We start from the raw sequence: 19,321 nt of genomic DNA on the forward strand, positions 1-19,321 counted from the left end.
GTCTTGGGTCAGTGGAGCAAATGTGAGCAATTGCTGTTTGGAACCAGAGTAACTTAGCCATTGGGTAGGGTTCATCTCAGATAATCTCAGAGCCCACTCTTAAGAGTTAGTCACTGAATGCTCAGGAGAGTCTCCCTTTAATATCCAGCTAAGCAGAGTAAGACATATTTTGGATGGCAAAACCTGCTGGCCAATGTAATAATTGCTCAGCTATAGCAATGGCTGCTATTCTAGAATGGTCTGGAAGTCTTCCCTGAAAGTTGAGAAGAGGTGGCTGAAGTTGTAGCTTACAAAATCAGGTCAGGGGGTTCACTAGGAGTGGAGACAAAAGGATTGTGCGGGAGGTGGGATTCATATTTTTCCTTGCAGTTCTAGGAATTATTCCTGGAAAAACTAAGATTTGGCCAATCCCAGCTGGTGATGAGCTATTGACACCCTACCCACCACTTCCCAACGGGGCCTCTGGGTCAATTTGCCAAAAGCCAATTCACCAAACTTGATAGATTTACCAATTCTTCTATGAATATATTCATGAAACATATTTTCTTGAATATATTTTTGTGAATATGTTCGCTGCTGAATATACCAAATTTACCACTTCTTATTGTGAATACATTTACTGAATATAGTCAAGATGGATATGGTTTCAAATGTAAACATTCTTATGAATATATTCACAAATATATTATTCTTATGAATATATCTAAAATGTCTGCATTGCAATGGGACTTTCCTCATTTATGCTGATTTTCTTTGAACTCTTGTCAATTTGTTTTGCCAACATTTTAGCATTTTTAGAATTCCTTTGCAAATTTCCCAAATAGCATATCAACCCTAGAAAAACTATCCCAACCAATATAAATTGCCAAAAACTTTTATTAGTTTTCTAAAGTAAACTTTTCATTCAAATATGGATACAGAAAAGTACACAAATCCTGAGTCCAACTTGATGCATTATCATAAAGTGAACTCACCTGTGAAGTCAACATCCATGTTGAGAAATGGAATGTTGCCCGCCCCAAACAGCCCTTCCTCATGCTGCCCTCTCAGACAGTACCCCCTGCAGTTGTTATTCTGTCTTCTCTAAAGGCTTTGTCTTTCTTGAACTTTATATGGATGGTATAATATAATAATTTTATGCTGGTGTCTTTTGCTCAGCATTATGGTTGTAAGTTACCCTATTATTACATGTAGCAGTGAGTTATTCATTTTCAGTGCTGCATTTTATTCCACTGTTATGAACACCATAATTTATTTAACCTATTTGTTAAGAATTAAAAATCTATTTGTCAAGAATTAAAAATCTATTTGTTAAGAATTAAAAAAACAACTAGAACCCACTCTAATACCCATCAAGAGTAATACTGCTATTAGGTCATAAAATATGAACATGTTCAAAGGTAGAAGCTACCGACAAACCTTATTATTCACTTTAATAGCTTGGGTTTTTTTTCAATTTAAAGTTATACTTTTGTTGCTAATTTCATTATGTGTACACAAAAGTATAGTTAACACACAATGTTACATTAGTTTCATATGTACAATATAGAAATTGGACAAGTTTGTATGTTATGCTATGCTTAGCAGAAGTGTAGCTGTGCAGTGCCATTATAATTCCATTGGCGATATTCCCTATGCTGTACATTTTATCTTCATGACTTATGCCATTACAGGAAGCTCATGTCTACCACTTCGCTTCACCCACTTTGCCTAACCCCTTACCCTTCTCCCTTCTGGCAGTGATCAGTTTGTTCTCTGTATTTATGGGTCTGTGTCTAGTTTTTGTTTTATTTTTTAGATTCTGTACATAAGTAAAATATGTAATAGCTCCAGGTCCATTCTTACTGTCACAAATTCTAAGATCTCATTCTTTTTCTCTATGGTTGAGTAATATTCCATTGTGTGTATCTTCTTTTTTGGTTGGTGTTTTGAGAATTGTCCTCCAGCTTTATTGAGGTATGATTAACAAAAATTGTATATGTTTAAGGTGTACAAGTGTATATACTTAAGATTCACAATTGTATATATTTTTATTTTTTAAATTGCAGTAAAATTAACATACAGTATTATATTAAGTTTTAGGTGTACAATATAGGAACTCAGTAATTCTATACATTATTCAGTGCTCATTATAATGTACTCTTAATCCCTTCACCTATTTCACCATTCCCCCCACTCCTGTTTGTTCTTTATATTTAAGAGGGTTTTTTGTTCTTTTTTCCTTTGTTGCATGGTACAGCAGATGAACAGACATATATATCAATGGAACAGAATAGAGAGCCCAGAAATAAACCTACGCTTACATGGTCAATTAATCTGCACTAGGAGGGCAACAATGGGGGAAAGATAATCTCTTCATCAAATGGTACTGGGAAAAATGGACAGCTATATACAAAAGAATGAAACTTAACCACTTTCTTACACCATACAAAAAAATAAAATGTATTAAAGACTTAAATGTTAAACTTGACACCATAAAAGTTCTAGAAGAAAAGCTAGGCAGTAATGTCTTTGACATCAGTCTTAGCAACATTTTTCTACATAGGTCTCCTTTGGCAAGGGGAATAAAAGCAAAATTCAACCTTGACTACACCAAAATAAAAAGCTTTTGCACAACCCTATCTTCTTTATCCATTCATCCATCAGTGGAAACTTAGGTTGTTTCCATATCTTGGCTATTGTAAATCATGCTGCAGTAAACATAGGGATGCAGATATCTTTTTGAATTTGTGTTTTCATTTTCTTTGGGTAAATACACAGCAGTGGAATTATTGGATCATGTAGTGTTTCTATTTTTAGTTTTTGAAGGACCTCCATACTGTTTTCCACAGTGGATACACCAATTTCTATTCCTACCAACAGTGCACAAGAGCTCTTTTTTCCAGTTCCTCAACAACACTTGCTATCTCTTGTGTTTTTGATCTAGCCACTCTGACAGGTGTAAGGTTATCCCTCACTGTGGTTTTGATTTGCATTTCCCTGATGATCAGTGATGTTGAGCATCTTTTCATGTGTCTGTTGGCTATCTGTGTCTTCTTTGGAAAAATGTCTAGTCAGCTCCTCTGCCCATTTTTAAATTGGATTGTTTAGGCTTTATTGGTGTTGAGTTATATAAGTTCTTTATATATTTTGGATATTAACCCCTTATCAGATCTGTCTTTGCAAACATCTTCTCCCATTCAGTAGGTTGCCCTGTTGTTTTATTGATTTCTTTTGCTGTGCAAAAGCTTTTCCTTTTGGTGTTGTCCCAGTAGTCTATTTTTGCTTTTGTTCCCCTAGCCCAAGGAGACATATCTAGAAAAATGTTGCTCAATGTCAGAGAGATTACTGCCCACATTTTCTTCTAGGAGTTTTATGGTTTCAGGTCTCATATTTAGGTCTTTAATCCATTTTGAGTTTATTTTTGTGTATGGTGTAAGAAAGTCATTCAGCATCTTCAGAACCATTTATTGAAGGACCTTTCTTGTCCCCATTGTAAATTCCTGCCTCCTTTGTCATTGATTAATTGACCATATAATTGTGGGTTTATTTCTGGGCTCTCTACACTATTCTATTAATCTATGTGTCAGTACCATTACTGTTTTGATTACTACAGTTTTATAGTGTATCTTGAAATCTGGGGTTCTGATACTTTCATCTGTGTTCTTCTTTCTCAAGATTGTTTTGGCTATTTGAGGTCTTTTGTGGTTCCATACAAATTTTAGTGTTATTTGTTCTCGTTCTGTGAAAAATGCTGTTGGTATTTTCACAGGGATTGCACTGAATCTGTATATTACTTTGGGTAGAATGGAGATTTTAATATCCTTCCAATCCTTGAGTGTGGAATATCTTCCCATTGATTTTATTTTCAATTTCTTTCATCAGTGTTTTATAGTTCTCAGAGTTTAATAAGTGTGTTCCTGGATATTTCTTTGGTACAGTTATAAATGGTTGCTTTATTATTAGTGCTTCATTATTAGCATATAGAAAAGCAACCAACCTCTGTGTGTTAATTTTGTATCCTGCTACTTTACTGAATTCATTTACTCTAATAGAATTTTATTGGAATCTTTAGGGTTTCTCTGTGTTGTCATGTCATCTGCAAGTAGTGACAGTTTAACTTATTTGTATACCTCTTCTTTCTTGTCTGATTGTAGTGACTAGAACTTTAACTACTATGTTGAATAAAAGTGGTGCGAGTGGACATCCTTGTCTGTTCCTGATCTTAAAAGAAACACTTTGCTTTTCACCATTGAGTATGATTACAGTTGTGGGTTTTTCATATATGATCTTTATTGTATTCAGGCATGTTCCCTCTAAACCTACTTTGTTGAAAGTTTAACCAAAACAAATGTTGAATTTCGTCAATTTTTTCTGCATCTATTGAAATGGTCCTTTGATTTTTATCCTTTCTCTTGCTGATGTGAGGTGTCAATGTTGATTTGCAAATATTGAGCTATCCTTGCATCCCTGAAATGAATCCCACTTGATTGTGAATGATTTCTTTAATGTTATTGTTAGCAGTCCATCCCCTTAACCACTCGGCCACCTCATCCCACTTTAATGTTATTGTTAAATGCAATTTGCTAATAATTTGTTGAGAAATTTTGCATCTGTTGTTCATCAGGGAGATTGGCCTGTATGTATTGGGTTGTTTTTGTTGTGTAGTGTTTTTGGCTTTGGTATCAGAGTAATGCTGTTATCATAGAATGCATTTGGAAGCTTTTCTCCCTCGTCTGTTTTTTGAAATATCTTGAAAATGGGTATTAACCCTTCTTTAAATGGTTAGAATTCACCTGTGAATCTATCTGCTCCTGGGCTTTTATTTGTTGAGTTTTTGGATTATTTATTTATTCAGTTTTGTTATTAGTAGTTGATCTGTATTTTCTATTTTTCTGATTTAATTTTGGAAGATTGTATGTTTCTAGGTATATTATCCATTTATTTTAAGTTGTCCATTTTTGTTGGCACATAGTTTTTCATAGTAGTTTCATATTCCTTTGTATTTCTATAGTGTCTATTGTTGCTTCTCTTTCATTTCTGATTCAGTTTTGTCCTCTTTTCCCCCCCTAATGAATATGGCTAAAGGCTTATCACTTTTGTCTGTCTTTTCAAAGAACCAGCTCTTGGTTTCATTGATCTTTTTCATTGTTTCTTTTGGCTCAATTTCATTTACTTCTACCCCTTAATTCCTTCCTTCTACTCACCTTTGGCTTTTCCCCCCCTAGTTCCTTTAGGTATAAGGTTAGATTGAGATGTTTATTTCTTGAGGTAGACCTGTATTGCTATAAATTTCCCTCCTTAGGCTGCTTTTGCTGAGTCCCAAAGATTTTGGATGATTGTGTTTTCATTTTCACTTGTCTACATGTATTTTTTTTAATGTCATCTCATTTTCTATTGATCTACTAGCTGTTTAGTACATATTGTTAGCCTCCACAGATTTATGGTTTTTTAAGTTTTTTTCTTGTGATTGATTTCTAGTTTCATACCACTGTGTTCAGAAAAGATGCATGGTATTATTTCAACCTTCTTGAATTTATTGAGACTGTTTTGTGCCTAACACGTGATCTTTCCTGGAGAATCTTCCATCTGCACTTGTAAAGTGTATTTTGTTGTTGTTTTTGGATGGAATGTTCTGTATATATCTGTCAATGTGTCTATTTCCTTTTTTTTTTTTTTAAATGTTTCATTTATTTCTAGGAGAGAGAGAGAGACAGCGTGAGCAGGGGAGGGTCAGAGATAGAGGGAGTCACAGACTGAAACAGGCTCCAGACTCTGAGCTGGCAGTCAGCACAGAGCCCGACGCGGGGCTCGAACCCACGAACTGCGAGATCATGACCCAAGTGAAAGTCGGACGCTTAACCGACTAAGCCACCCAGGCGCCCCTGTCTATTTCCTTTCTGATTTTCTGCCTCGGTTACCTATCCATTGATATAAGTGGGATGTTAAAGTCCCTTGCTATTATTGTATTCCTGTCATTTTCTCCCCTTATGTGTTTTGATATTTGCTTTGTATACTTGGGTGCTCTAATGTTTGGTACGTAGATATTTATAATTGTTATATCATCTTCTTGGATTGATCTCTTTATCATTATGTAATGCCCTGGTCTCTAGTCTTTGTTTTAAAGTCATTTTGTCTAAGTATTGCTACCCTGGGTTTTTTTCTTATTTGCATGGACAATCTTTTTTTTAATCTTTTCACTTTTAGTATGTAAATGTGTTAAGATCTGAAGCAAATCTCTTATAAGTAGTATATAAGGTCTGAAGCAAATCTCTTATAGGTAGTATATAGAGGAGTCTTTTTTTTTTTTTTAATCCATCATGCCACTCTGTGTCTTTTGATTGGAGCATTTAGACCATTAGCACTTAAAGTAATTATTGATAGGTATGTGCTTATTGCCATTTTAATTCATTGTTTTCTGATTGTTTTTGTAGTTTTTCTCTGTTCCTTTCTTCTCTTGCTCTCTTTCCTTGTGATTGGTGACTTTTTTTTTTTTTTTTTTACTGTTATGCTTGGCTTTATTTTTTGTTATTGATTAAAGGTTTTGGGTTTATAGTTACTATAAGGTTCATATGTAACATCCTAAGTATATGGCTGTCTATATTAAGTTAATGGTCACTTAAGTTTAAACACATTCTAAAAATACTTTTTTACTCCCCCTTCCACATTTTATGTATATGGTGTCATATTTTTACATCTTTTATTAATTTTACTTCTAATTATTAATTTTACTTCTAATTAAAGCCTTTCTTTTCTACTTAAAGTAGTCCCTTTAACATTTCTTGTAAGAATGGTTTAGTGGTGACAAAGTCTTAACTTTTGTTTGCCTGGGAAACTCCTATCTCTCCCACAATCCTGAAAGACGGCCTTGCTGGATAAAATATTCTTGGTTGTAGATTTTTTCCTTTCAGCACTTTGAATATATCCTGCCATTATCTTCTGGCCTGCAAAGTTGCTGCTGAAAAATTAGCTGACAGTCTTATGGGGGCGTTCCCATGTGTGTAACTTTCCTTCTTTCTTGCTGCTTTTAAAATTCTCTATCTTTAATCTTTGACATTTTAGTTATTATATGTTATGGTGTAGACCTCCTTGGGTTCATTTCACTTGGAATTCTCTGTGCTTCCTAAACCTGGATGTCTGTTTCTTTCCAATTATTATTTCTTCAAGTAGGTTTTTTGCCTCTTTTTTCTTTTTCTGGGACCCCTATAATGTGAATGTTTGTTCACTTTATGCTATCCAAAAGATCCCTTAACCTGTGCTCATTTAAAACCATTTTGTTTGTGCTGTTCAGCTTGGGTGTTTTCCATTACCAGATTTCTGTTCTGCTCTTTTTTTTTTTTTAATTTTTTTTAATGTTTTATTTATTTCTAGGAGAGAGAGAGAGAGAGACAGCGTGAGCAGGGGAGGGTCAGAGAGAGAGGGAGTCACAGACTGAAACGGGCTCCAGGCTCTGAGCTGGCAGTCAGCACAGAGCCCGACGTGGGGCTTGAACCCACGAACCGCGGGATCATGACCTAAGCGAAAGTCGGACGCTTAACCGACTAAGCCACCCAGGCGCCCCTGTTCTGCTCTTCTTCATCTGCTAATCTGTTTATCCCCTCTAGTGTACATATTTTTCATTTGTTATATTCTTCAGCTCTGATTTTTTTTCATATTTTCTCTTTGTTGAAGTTCTTACTGAATACTTCCACTCTTCATTCCAGTCCAGTGCGCATCTTTATGACCATTACCTTAAACTCTTCATCAGGCATATTGCTTATATCCATTTCACTTTGTTCTTTTCCTGAGTTTTTGTTTTGCTTGACTTTCAGTTTTTATTTCTATGAACAGGCAGGACAGTTACTCCTCTTAAACTTGAACGAATGGTTTTACGTATGGTCATTCCCTGTGTAGGCTCTGTGTATCGTGACTTTGGCTGGCTGGAGCTGCGGCTGATATGGGCTGAGAGGATCCCAGGGTACTCCATGCTGGGTTTTCCCTGGTGGGATGGCCACAGCTGAAGTGGGAGCAGGCCCAGGTGGTGTCCAGGACACAGAAAGTGACCTGGAAGGAAGCTAAAGTGGGTACAAGCTGGGAGGTCCTGGGGGATCTCCACATTACAGCTTCTTTTTTACAATTACTTATTTTTAACTGCTTTTGAGGATTTCTGCAAACTTTTAGTCAGATGGTTCTCATTTTATCTCCATAGCAGCATCTTAAGGAATGTTCAGCTTGGCATAAGCTGAAGATCATGTGATGGTTTGGTGGTCCGGTCACCACACTTAATAATCAAAAAGCATATTCCATAACTAGTAGCCAAAATTTCTGTGTAGGATTTGTATCCCAATTTTGCACATCTGCCATAAGTGCATAATAGCTGAGGATGGGCCAGAGTATCCACACTGGAATGAAATACTGAAGTTTTGGTTACTATTAACCTTAGTTTGTATTTCTAGAAAACATATCACTTAAGGAATTGGGTAGAAACTTAAAATGCCTAAAAGTTGGGAAAAAATTCAAACAATATTCAACAAGATGTTAAGTAAGCTATTAAATCAAAGATGCCACTAGCTACAAAGCATATAGAACAAAAATATGGGAATATTATTATTGGTGACACGTTATAATTTAACTGACAGGGTTTTTTTCCCCCCACAACCCCCCACCCAGCATTTCAAAAGAGGTAGAAACAGTCCCATAATATGTAAAATGCTGAAATTTAGAAGTTTAATCACTAAGTTTAAAAAAGTAAAAATATTATATTATTGTGTATATCCATAGAAAGAATATATTAATAATCTTTAACCATATACAAGAAAAGATATTCTTATATATTTAAGAGTTAGCACATTTTGAGAATGGGTTATTTATTGAAGTCGCTTTTGGCAAGTTTACCTGCTTCCCCTGGAAGTGGGCAGGTGTGGAGTAGATCAATCTGTTGAGGTGTGATTCATAGTCTCTGCCTCTCTGAAAGTTGAAGACTGGACTTGTAGTAGCGTCATCCTGGGGCTCAAGGGGACTGCCCAGCTTCTGCAGGGGTCTGACCTGTCCCCCCTCTCCCAGCCATCCTGCTAGCATCCCGGGAGCTGATCCGCAGCAAGCGTCTAATGCGGATGCTAGAGGTCGTCTTGGCCATTGGCAACTTCATGAACAAAGGGCAGCGTGGGGGTGCCTATGGGTTCCGGGTGGCCAGCCTCAACAAGATTGCAGACACCAAGTCCAGCATTGACAGGTGGGACTTTGTATCTGCTTCCTTATCTTCCATCTCACCCACCCTGGCCTTTCTCCACCTCCTCCTCCCATTTCCAACCCAAATTCCTTGCCTTTTCTCCATGACTTCCCACCCCCCCCCCCCCCCCCCCCCCCCCCCCCGCTCTAGTTTCCTCCTGGCCCTCATTCCTTTACCCCTGATCTTTCATCCACAGAAACATCTCTCTGCTCCATTACCTGATCATGATCCTGGAGAAGCACTTCCCTGACATCCTGAACATGCCCTCAGAGCTACAGCATCTTCCAGAAGCCGCCAAAGTCAAGTAAGGGGCCCTTCCAAGACTTCTTTCTCCCTGTGATCACAACACTCTTAATCTAAATTTCCTTTCATTGCTATTCTGGCTGACTAGGAATGAGCAGTGTCTCAGGGTCTGGTTTTAAGAGAACCAAATGAAGACCGGCTACTTGCTCTCAAAACCTTATTTCAGAGGTACTCCTAGGAAACACAGTGCAGAAGTGAGCCAGGGATGGAAAGACTACCAATAATGGAAGTATTATTAAGCCAGTTACCCCTGGGGCAATTGGAGCTTAATCCCTCCAGAGAAGTCTGGAAGACAAGATAGACTAATTGTTCTAGTTATCCCACCCAAATGGTGAGGAAGCTAGGATATCCTACCCCATCTCCTGTCAGTCACTGGCTGAGGGTCTCTGGGCAGGTCATAACTCTGGCCATAGGTACAGGCAGAGGGAGCTCTGGCCCCAGAGAAAGTGCTCACATCATTGGAAGTCAGGATTGTACACCACAATGGATGGTTCAAGGAGATATGAATGTGGCACCAATATTATCTGCTATAGATAAGAAGTCAGACCTGAACAGCCATAGGCTGATAGAAGCATCTCCAACAGAAGCAGAAATGCAGTGAAAAATGGCTAATATGCATCAAATGCTTACTGCATGCAAGATACCATGTTAAGAGCTTATAAATATTAGCTGTTGGTATTAAAAATAATTCAAGCCAGAGGCCATGTGTTGGAAACCTTCTAATATTCAGCATAACATTTCTGATCTGAAAGGATCTTTAGAACATAAGTTTTGACCACTGTTATTTTCTAGAAGCACATACGGAGCACAGAGGGGAGATGATTTGTCAGGGCCACATGTTAGTGGCCAAAGCAGGGCCTGGAGCATGGGTCTACTGACTCCAAGGCCATCATACTTTGCAGTGCTCTCTCTCTGAAACACCTTCAGCTCTTCTTTCCTGTGTTCCCCCACAGCCTCGCAGAGCTGGAGAAGGAGGTGGGCAACCTCAGGAGGGGCCTCAGAGCAGTCGAGGTGGTGAGTACATCATCTATGCCTGCCTGGGTTTGAGGACACCTGTTGCCTGTGACTGGAGGCTGTACCCTGTGCCAGTTAACAGGCAGGAACTTTGGGACACAAAAATGCATCAAACAGAGTCTACCATCTTGGGGCCTACTGCCTGGGGGTCCATCATTTGATCAAGTAATGGGCAGCAACAGAGCTAGCCCTCCGGAAAGGAGGACTGGAGGACTTAAATTTAGACTCTCAAATAGGGGACATCTGAGACTAGCCATGTCATGCCTGGCATGTCTAGTGAACCATAAATTGGCCACATGCTTAAGTCAGATTCAAGTGGATGCAAAAGAGTACATACATCCCTTGGAAGCCAATTAGGGGCAGTAGCACATAGTGTGACACTGGGCACAGCTGTCCCCAGAAGTTCCTGCCTTACATTTCTTCTCCCTTGGCCAGTAGAGAACCTAGGGGCTGCATTCTTTGCTGGAGACCCAGGTGTCCAGTCATCACCATTCAGGCTCTGATGGCTTCTCAGATGATACCTTCTCTGGCCCTAGGCTAGGCTGGCCCCATATGGCAATGTCCCCAATCCTATGTCTTCCACATTTGGGAACAGGAGACGCTTTCTATCTTTACTGGGGACAGGAGAAGTAGGCAGGTAAGAGGAGAATGAGCTTAGAGAATGAGTATGAGACAGAACTTTTCATTGTCCCTATGGTGGGGGCAGGGGCGATTTCCAATTCATAGCCCTTGATAGTGCTACTCAAAGCATGGCCCGTATCCAGCAGCATCCACATCAGCTAGGAGATTTAGAAATGCATCTCATACTTGAATCTGTACATGCATCACCTGAGGGTCTTGTTAAATTGCAGATTCTGATTCCATAGGTCTGGGATAGAGGCTGAGATGCTGTATTTATTCAAACTTTATAGGTGACAGTGCTACTAGTCCCAGACTACACTGGGTAGCAAGGATGTAGAGAAAGAAAGATGGCAGTGGTGCATGAGAGAGAACTCTCAGTCTTTGCCACCCTTAGAATTGTGAGACTAGGGTTGTTCCCTCTTTCAAAGGCAGGACCAATGGTCACATGATTGGCAAGAAGGGTGGGAGATGTGATGACCCCCAGAATTCCTGACTTTTATGCTGGCACCCATCAAATCATCACTTCGCTTTCCCTCTTCAGGAGCTGGAATATCAGAAGCGCCAGGCACGGGAACCAAATGACAAGTTTGTCCCAGTCATGAGTGACTTCATCACCGTCTCCAGCTTTAGTTTCTCAGAGCTGGAAGACCAGCTCAATGAGGCCAGGGACAAGGTAAGTGTGTTCCAAGTCCCTAGTCTGATTCCCACTGCACCCCTGCTTTTTACCCATTCTTACCACCCATGGCGCAGAAGGGACAAACCCAGAGTCAAAAGCTCTCAGGAAAAATAATTTCCTCACTCCTATAAGAAAAGCAATAGCAACTTTGTTGCAAAGATCATAATCCATTCAGCAGGTGTGGGTACCATCTTATTTTACATGATCTGTCTCATGACCTACGGTATGGGCTTGTTGAAAGGTTATTAGCCCATTGGACAAGCATGTACACTGACACCCAGAGAGGTTAAGAAACTTTTCCAAGGTTTCCCAGTGGAAATGCACAGAGCTGGGATAGAATCCTGACTGCAGAGTTCAGCTTTGGTCACAGTTGCTATGCCTCTTCCTGGCTTCTCACACTAACATCCACATGGACCCACATGGACTATGAGGGGTCCTCGTTCAGGAGGCCTGGGGTGGGCCTGAGAAGTCCATGCTGGCCCATGGAGCATACTCTGGTTTGAATTAGAGATGGTAGCTGTCAATAAATCTCAGAATCAGTGCCTGACACACATAATTACAGCTATCACTTTATACCTATTAACTCGCCTCCCCCTCAAAACATTATGAAGGTCTATTGTCCCCATTTTGCAGATGAGGAAACCAGGACACAGAAGGGTTAAATTAGCTCACTAACTATATGATCTCTGAGGTCCTTTTGAGTTCTGACCAGGCAATTTGTGACCTTAGGAGGTACTTCCCAAGGTCTGAAGCTCCTGATCTCATACCCACACCATACGAGACCCAGTGATGGCTCTGGGCAGGCACTGTCAGCCAGCCTGGGTCCCCTACCACCCCATGATGTCAGACTCAGGCTTTTCCTTCAGCCTTGTCCCTGTCCTGATGATAGAGGGTGTCTTCCCTCTCTGTCAGAGGCCCCCAGCCTTGGGCCGGGCTCTGCTCTGGAGGGGAACTCAGCTCACCACACAGGCTGAGCCCACCATGCCTGGGAGAGACTCTCACCACCCCTTCTCTTCCTGACAGTTCTCCAAGGCTCTGATGCACTTTGGGGAGCAGGACAGCAAGATGCAGCCAGACGAATTCTTTGGAATCTTTGACACCTTCCTGCAGGCCTTCTCGGAGGCCCGGCAGGACCTGGAAGCCATGCGGAGGAGGAAGGAGGAGGAGGAACGGCGGGCACGCATGGAAGCCATGGTGAGAGGGCTGGGCTGAGTGGGGCGCTGATGGGGGAGGGAGGCACAGGGTGTGTCAAGAGGGGCCTGCAAGATGCACAGCCACCTGTTTGACAGCCCCTCACTCTTCCTCATCCTCCAGCTGAAGGAACAGAGGGAGCGGGAGCGGTGGCAGCGGCAGCGGAAGGTCCACGCAGGCAGCACGCTGGAGGAAGGAGGCGAGTTCGATGACCTGGTGTCTGCCCTGCGCTCGGGGGAAGTTTTTGACAAGGACTTATGCAAGCTCAAGCGTAGCCGCAAGCGGTCAGGGAGCCAGGCCCTGGAAGTCACCCGGGAACGGGCAATCAGCAGGCTAAATTATTGACCCGGGGGACTGGCCACCACAGGAGGTGGGAGACAGGGATGGACCGAGGGGCTAAGTGCAGGCAGCCTTGATCCTTAAACAATTTGGTGCTCGGTTTGAAAGAGCCCTGGGCTGGGTCCTGGGGTGGGGGAGGTGCATGTGGCAGGACCAGGTGTCCCCACACTTACCTGAAGGGGCTCCTTTCAGCTCCTGTTCCGTTATTCTTTCTGAATCATGGCCCCCAGGGTCACTCTGAGGTGGGCCTGGACACCCCTGGCAGGCCGGGCTGAAGGAGCCTTGCCCCTCCCTGTCCCCCAGCAAGAGCACCCACGTGTTGGCACACAAGTGTTCTAGATCTAGACTGGACAGGGCCAATGGGCTTTGTTCAGATGTCATGTGTGGTAGGGAGTTAATGGAGGTTGGGGGGCACCCTGAGAGCCAGAGTGAGAAAATGCAGGTCCTCATACCCCAAGGGGAGGCTTAATGGAATGTTGATCTGGGGGCAAACTTTCCCCTTGGATGGAAAAGGAAGAGGCATTATATATTCTAGCTAGGTATGTTTCAGAAAAAGTGCGGGGAGTATGATGCAGGGACCAAGTCATCAGGACACAGTAGCAGTGCCTGTTGCCGACATCACAAGTCCTCTGGCCCCTCTCTTGCATGTCTTAAGTCCCTCTCCCTTCCTTCCTTCTGCCACCTCCATCCTATCTACTAATCCTGAATCTCAGAACACTCACCTTTGGTTTCCCATGATTATGGCGATCAGATACTTGATGAATCTGGTAAAGGAAGGGGTTCAAGAAAGATCCCGCTCATCACCACACCTCGTGCCTTGGGCCTAGGGACCCTGGAACAAAACTCCTCACACCTCCTCTGTACAACCCAACCAGTATCTTGAAGTGAGACCACATGGTGTTGGCTGGGAATTCTGATAGTCCCTCGCTATAGGGCAGCACTTAAATGCCGAGCTCCACTCTAGTGCTCCCTGGTCTACCACTAAACTGTTCATCAGATCCCAAACTCTTTGTCCAATGTCTGCCTCAAGGCAGAAGCCACAGTGACCTCCCTTCTCCTCTGACCTTGAAAGACCACTTGAAACCATGAATACCTGTCTAAGATTGGCCCTAGGGTATCTGTTCCTGAGAAGGTCTGAAGGGCCAGAGCTGCCCTCTGCATTTACATTGAGCTCAGAGGCATTCAGACTGGGAGTCAGAGCAGGCAGAGGAAGCTAGGGAGATGGTATATGGAAGAGAAAGGCCAACTTCTTGGGGGTGTGCTGCCTGAACGAGCCAAAGGTGGAAGGCTGGGTACCAGAGATGGTAGATGGGACCCACCTCTCAATTTAGTTCTTCAACTTCCAAGAGGTCCATACTGGTCCTCCCATCCACTGTTACTTTCCATTCTGTCCATCTTGAGCTGTCCTTGGGGTGGGGGGCAATTGCTGTGTCTAAACAAAACTTCTGTCTTCTAAGAGAAGGGAGATCAACTCCATCAACGCTCCTATTTTCCATGCATTTCTTCCTCCTAGAGTTGACCTCTCATCCTCTGAGACCCTCCATCAACCAGCTCCTTACCAGTCTATCTTCCTGCCCTTCCCTTTGTTGTCAACTTCCAACCTACCCCTCCAGCTCAGGGTTATTGCCAGTGGACACACTGGTGGGCTAGGCCCACTCTCCAGCTGCTTATCTTATCTTTTCCCTACATCAGATTCCTGGGGTAGGGCCAGAGTAGCTATGGGGTGGGGGAAAGAAACATAGGGTTGGTGAGCCCAGCATGTGTGTTGGTTTGAGGGGGAGGGACCTGAGCAAATGCCTGGCCAGGATCAACAGAAGAGGCCATCCTGGAGTCCAGGTGAAGGTGAGATGAAGGCTTCCAGGAAGAGCAGTTGTAGAGGGCTTGGCTAAACCCATCTGTATACCCGACTGCCCCCACCATAAGCAGCTGGCCTTGGGATGATGGGAAGGTTGTGGGTGCAGTCTCTGAAGGTCCTCTCCCAAACTGGCTGGGCTGAGGACAACCTACCCCTGCAAGGGTAAGGAACAAGGGAGGGCTCCACTTCCATCCAACAGCACGTCCAAACTGTGGGCTTCCTACTCACCATGGAAGACTGGATACACACGAGGAGAGACAAGGAATACAGAAGCTGTCCAAGACATATTGGATCCACAGAAAAGCACACTTTGGTTTAACTGTTTACAGAGGACACATATCTTGTTCCAGGGCTCAGGCTTCGCACCCCAAAAGAGTTTTCCTTCTCTATTTATTATTTTCTAACTCTGGCCAGTAAAGTGGCTAGATCTCCAACAGTGCCTTGGACCATGGACCATTATAATTGATTCAGCAAGAAGGGGCTGGTGCCCCATGGAGACTGTTGAGTTGGTCCTTGATATGCTATATGTTTACGCCTATTTTTTCCTTGGTCTTTCCCAGCACCCTCCTTGCCCCTCCTGCCACCTTCAGGTACATTTCTCCAGCTGTCTAATTTTGTGTCCAATATAAAATTCAGTTAACCTAATGCAACCTGTCCCCTTCTCAGCAGCAGCACCCGCTCTTCCTCCCCGGTAAGGGAGCTCAGGTGTGTTTAGGGCAGCGGGAGGAAAAAATTCTCCAGGTGGATGGGGAAGGGTCTGGTCCAGGCTCTCCCCACCCCCATCCCATTGTCACCAACTGGGGCGCCATGACTGTTCCTCTAGCTTCTACCAGGGATGCCTCCATGCCACGGCTGCTTTCACCAAGTTGTCTCAGATGAGTGAGGCTAATGTACAAAATCTACAGCATCCTTTTTACCTGCACCATTTTTATAAGAATATATTGTAATACTAAAAAATATTAAATCCATACCATCCCCATCCAGGCTGCTTTGAAACTTGGGCCTTCTTCCAGTGCCGCGACTTGAGGTGTGCTAGAGAGCAGTCGTAGCCAGTGGGGTGTTGGAGCTGGCTCATGTCGGCTCTGAGAGCACCAATAGCCACGTTTTCAGAAGTTTGGCAAGCCAGTTCACATTGTACGGTAGCTTGAGAGCAGCCACGGACTCTGGCCTTTTCTTCTCCCAAGAGCTGGCTGTCAAATGTTTGCCAGCACACCTGCATGTAGGGTAGAGGGGAGGCAGGCAGGCAGGCAGGGTGGGGGGCACTGAGGATAGACCCAAAGATGCCTATCTGCATAGGAGAACCCAGCCAACAGTGTTTGGGGATGTGCATACCGGGAACCACTAAGTGCATCCCCTTGCTCTCAAATAGCTGGCAAAGCCAGCGATGAGTTTTGGACCACCCCCACCCCACCTGACACTCATTGCACGGGGGTGCATGCCACTCCTGCCTTCTCTCACAGGGAAGACAGAGGATAGACAGTGAACATGACCCTTTGGCTTTTTTGGCATCCTTCCTGGTCCTCTTCCCTGCTGCTGGGGATGGGCTTTGGGACAGGGCTGAGAGGTGGGCATGAATTCATAGCAGCTGGGTGCCCTCTGCACAGATACTCATTCTCACACCTCCAAAGTTGGCATTGTGGCTTTATTTTGTGCGCTGTGAGGGTGAAGGCAATCTTCAGCTCTCTTCTTTCCCTGATATGTTCCAGAATAAAGGGGTGTGGGTGGTGGGCAGAACAGCGGTGTGCAGGGCCAGGTGTGGGATGTGTGCTCGGCCAGGAATCCTCAGGGCTGCTGCCCGTGCAGGTCCTGTTCAAGGGGGATGGGGCCCAGGAAAGGGAGCTGGCAGGTCAAGTGCAGCTATTAAGCCAAAATCCTGCAAGTCTGACGAGACACAGAGTAGGGTAAAGGGAGATGCTAACTGGCCCTTTCAGAGGGGTGGCAGAAAGGCAAGAACAGAAGGGGGGGCATTATGACTCTACAAACTCGGGAAGGCAGAGCTGCTTTAGAGGAGCCGTGGAACATTCTTAATGCAAGCCGTGTTTTTTCCTCCTCAAAGCGGGTTCCCTCTGCTTCGTGAGCCCTTATTCTCTCCCCAAGGAAGGAGAAGAAGAGAAAACCCAAAATGAGAAGTGGAAGTCACGAACGGGACTGTCTAAACCTGGATGTGGTATCTGGGGACTATTTCAGACGACGTGATTTTTCGGGTTGCTGGCACTGCTCGTGGTGACCCCCTCCCACGACCGTAGTGTCCAGGAAGGCTGATAGGCCCGCTGGTTTCCTCTCTGAACGTAGGAGACCTTGCGGGTCATTACAGAGCATGTGGCAGTAGAGGGGGTGGGGGGCTGGACCTCAGGTATCCTACTGGTGAAGGGCAACAGTGCCGGGGTTGCAGGAACTTGCATCCCATCCTGGCCTGGCTGGGCCCAGGGGGGAGGGGCAAGAACTCTCTAAGTCCGATGGAAGTCCCCCCGCTGGCCCCCAGTCTTGCTAATAAGCTTGATTTCCCCCACCACGATGTCTCTGCTGACAGCCTTACACATGTCATACAGCGTGAGGGCGGCCACGGCAGCCGCGGTCAAGGCTTCCATCTCCACCCCTGTGGGGCCCCGAGCCCGGCAGGACGCCTGGATCCCCACGGCCTGGCGTGTGCTGTCCAACTCCAGTTGTACCTGGATGTGGCTCAGGGCCACGTGGTGACACAGAGGAATCAGCTGGCTGGTCTGCTTGGCGGCCTGGACTCCGGCCAGTTGGGCCACCACCAGGGCATCTCCCTTCTTTAGCTGGTTATTCTGGACAAGCTTGAAGGCCACGGGCCCCAGGAGGACCACAGCTGAGGCCACGGCCACCCTCTCCGTGTCCGGCTTCCCACCCACATCTACCATAGCTGCGCGTCCTTCTGCGTCTACATGGGTTAGTTGGTCCGAGGTTGGCGGGGGTCCTGAGGCGGTGGCAGGAGTCCGGGACACTGCGCTAAGGCACTTTGGGTTGGTATCTGAGTCCAGGCGGGAACTGCAGCGTCTCTGAGAGGGGCCGGACCCCAGCCACCGCTGGGCAAGGAGACGGGCCCCGGGGCCCCGGCATCCTTTCCACAAAGTTGCCATCTGGTTGGAGAAACTCACTCTGTGTCTTATACCCTGAACACGAAAGGGGTCCTGGGAGGAAATGCTTGGAATGGCTGGTGGGGAATCTTGGAGCATCAAAAGTAACTCTGAAAAGCAAGAAGGAAAGAGAAGACAGACTAAGTCCAGAAGGGAAATTTTCTTTCCACACCTCTTCCCCAACCCCTGCCCTGTCCCCACCTTGAGTTCTTGCTTCCACTGGAGGGAGAGGGGTGAACAGCAGAGAGCACAGGGAGAAAAGGGAAAGCAGGAGGTACGCAGACACAGGGGCCTGGAATACAGGTTGGCGGCCCCTGTCAGCAGGTGGCAGCACGCAGGGCACAGTGTCCCCAGTGCCCAGGCGCCCACAGTGGTGGCATGGGCATTCCTGGGCTCCCTTCCACACCAACACTTCATTGCTGAAGTTCTCTTCAGAAACACCTAAGGTCTGGGGGTGCCTGGGTGGCTCCTTTGGTTAAGCATCTGACTTGATTTTGCCTCAGGTCATGATCCCAGGGTTGTGGGATCGAGCCCCACATCAGGCTCTGCACTTAGCGTGGAGCCTGATTAAGATTCTCTCTCTCTCCTTCTGCCCCGCCCCCCACTCTTACTCTCTCTAAACAAAAAGGAAGGAAGTACAGAAACACCTAAGGTCTGAGGACTGCAGCCCAATCACATGACCTCTCCGTGTCCCTGTGTTTTCTAAAAACTACAGCAAGGTCTCAGCCTGAATTACAATTACAGTTACTCTGATCTTTACATTCTCTGTGAAGAGTTAATAGTAATTATAGCATCTATACAGTTAAGATACCAAGGGAAATATTTTATCTATTTAAATAATGTCTTTTAAGCCCCTCAAGGACACTGGAGGTACCTACAAAGTTACAGGGTAATCCCAAATGGTGCCAAGGGCCCTGGGAGCCTTGCAGGCTCTGGTCACTTAAAGCATGGTCCAGGGCGGAACCCCAGCCCAGGCCTCCCAAATTCAACTCTGAAATGACAAGATCCCCAAGTGATTCATGTGCATGAAAGTTGGA

General features: G+C 44.4%; 2 protein-coding genes across 8 annotated transcripts in view; one reads left to right on the forward strand and one right to left on the reverse strand.

Annotated features, from left to right (window-relative positions):
* Nucleotides 1-16,165, forward strand: part of DAAM2 (dishevelled associated activator of morphogenesis 2) — a 119,365-nt gene extending 103,200 nt beyond the window's left edge. For both annotated transcript variants that reach the window (XM_039222580.1, XM_039222581.1), the window contains 6 exons: nucleotides 9,022-9,190; nucleotides 9,384-9,491; nucleotides 10,444-10,504; nucleotides 11,667-11,798; nucleotides 12,825-12,995; nucleotides 13,116-16,165. In XM_039222580.1, coding sequence (XP_039078511.1) covers nucleotides 9,022-9,190; nucleotides 9,384-9,491; nucleotides 10,444-10,504; nucleotides 11,667-11,798; nucleotides 12,825-12,995; nucleotides 13,116-13,337 — 863 coding nt within the window. In that variant the 3' untranslated portion in view covers nucleotides 13,338-16,165. The remainder of the gene's footprint in view (nucleotides 1-9,021; nucleotides 9,191-9,383; nucleotides 9,492-10,443; nucleotides 10,505-11,666; nucleotides 11,799-12,824; nucleotides 12,996-13,115) is intronic.
* A 644-nt stretch (nucleotides 16,166-16,809) lies between these two features.
* The window catches only part of MOCS1 (molybdenum cofactor synthesis 1), a 37,914-nt gene continuing 35,402 nt past the window's right edge, over nucleotides 16,810-19,321 (reverse strand). For 4 of the 6 annotated variants that reach the window (XM_039222584.1, XM_039222582.1, XM_039222585.1 and 1 more), the window contains one exon: nucleotides 16,810-18,394. In XM_039222584.1, the coding sequence (XP_039078515.1) occupies nucleotides 17,634-18,394 (761 nt within the window). In that variant the 3' untranslated portion in view covers nucleotides 16,810-17,633. The remainder of the gene's footprint in view (nucleotides 18,395-19,321) is intronic. The other 2 variants (XM_039222586.1, XM_039222587.1) reach the window with 1 other exon arrangement.

This window comes from Hyaena hyaena, unplaced genomic scaffold (genome assembly GCF_003009895.1).
Source record: "Hyaena hyaena isolate Hyena2069 unplaced genomic scaffold, ASM300989v1 scaffold_1161, whole genome shotgun sequence".
NCBI lineage: Eukaryota > Metazoa > Chordata > Mammalia > Carnivora > Hyaenidae > Hyaena > Hyaena hyaena.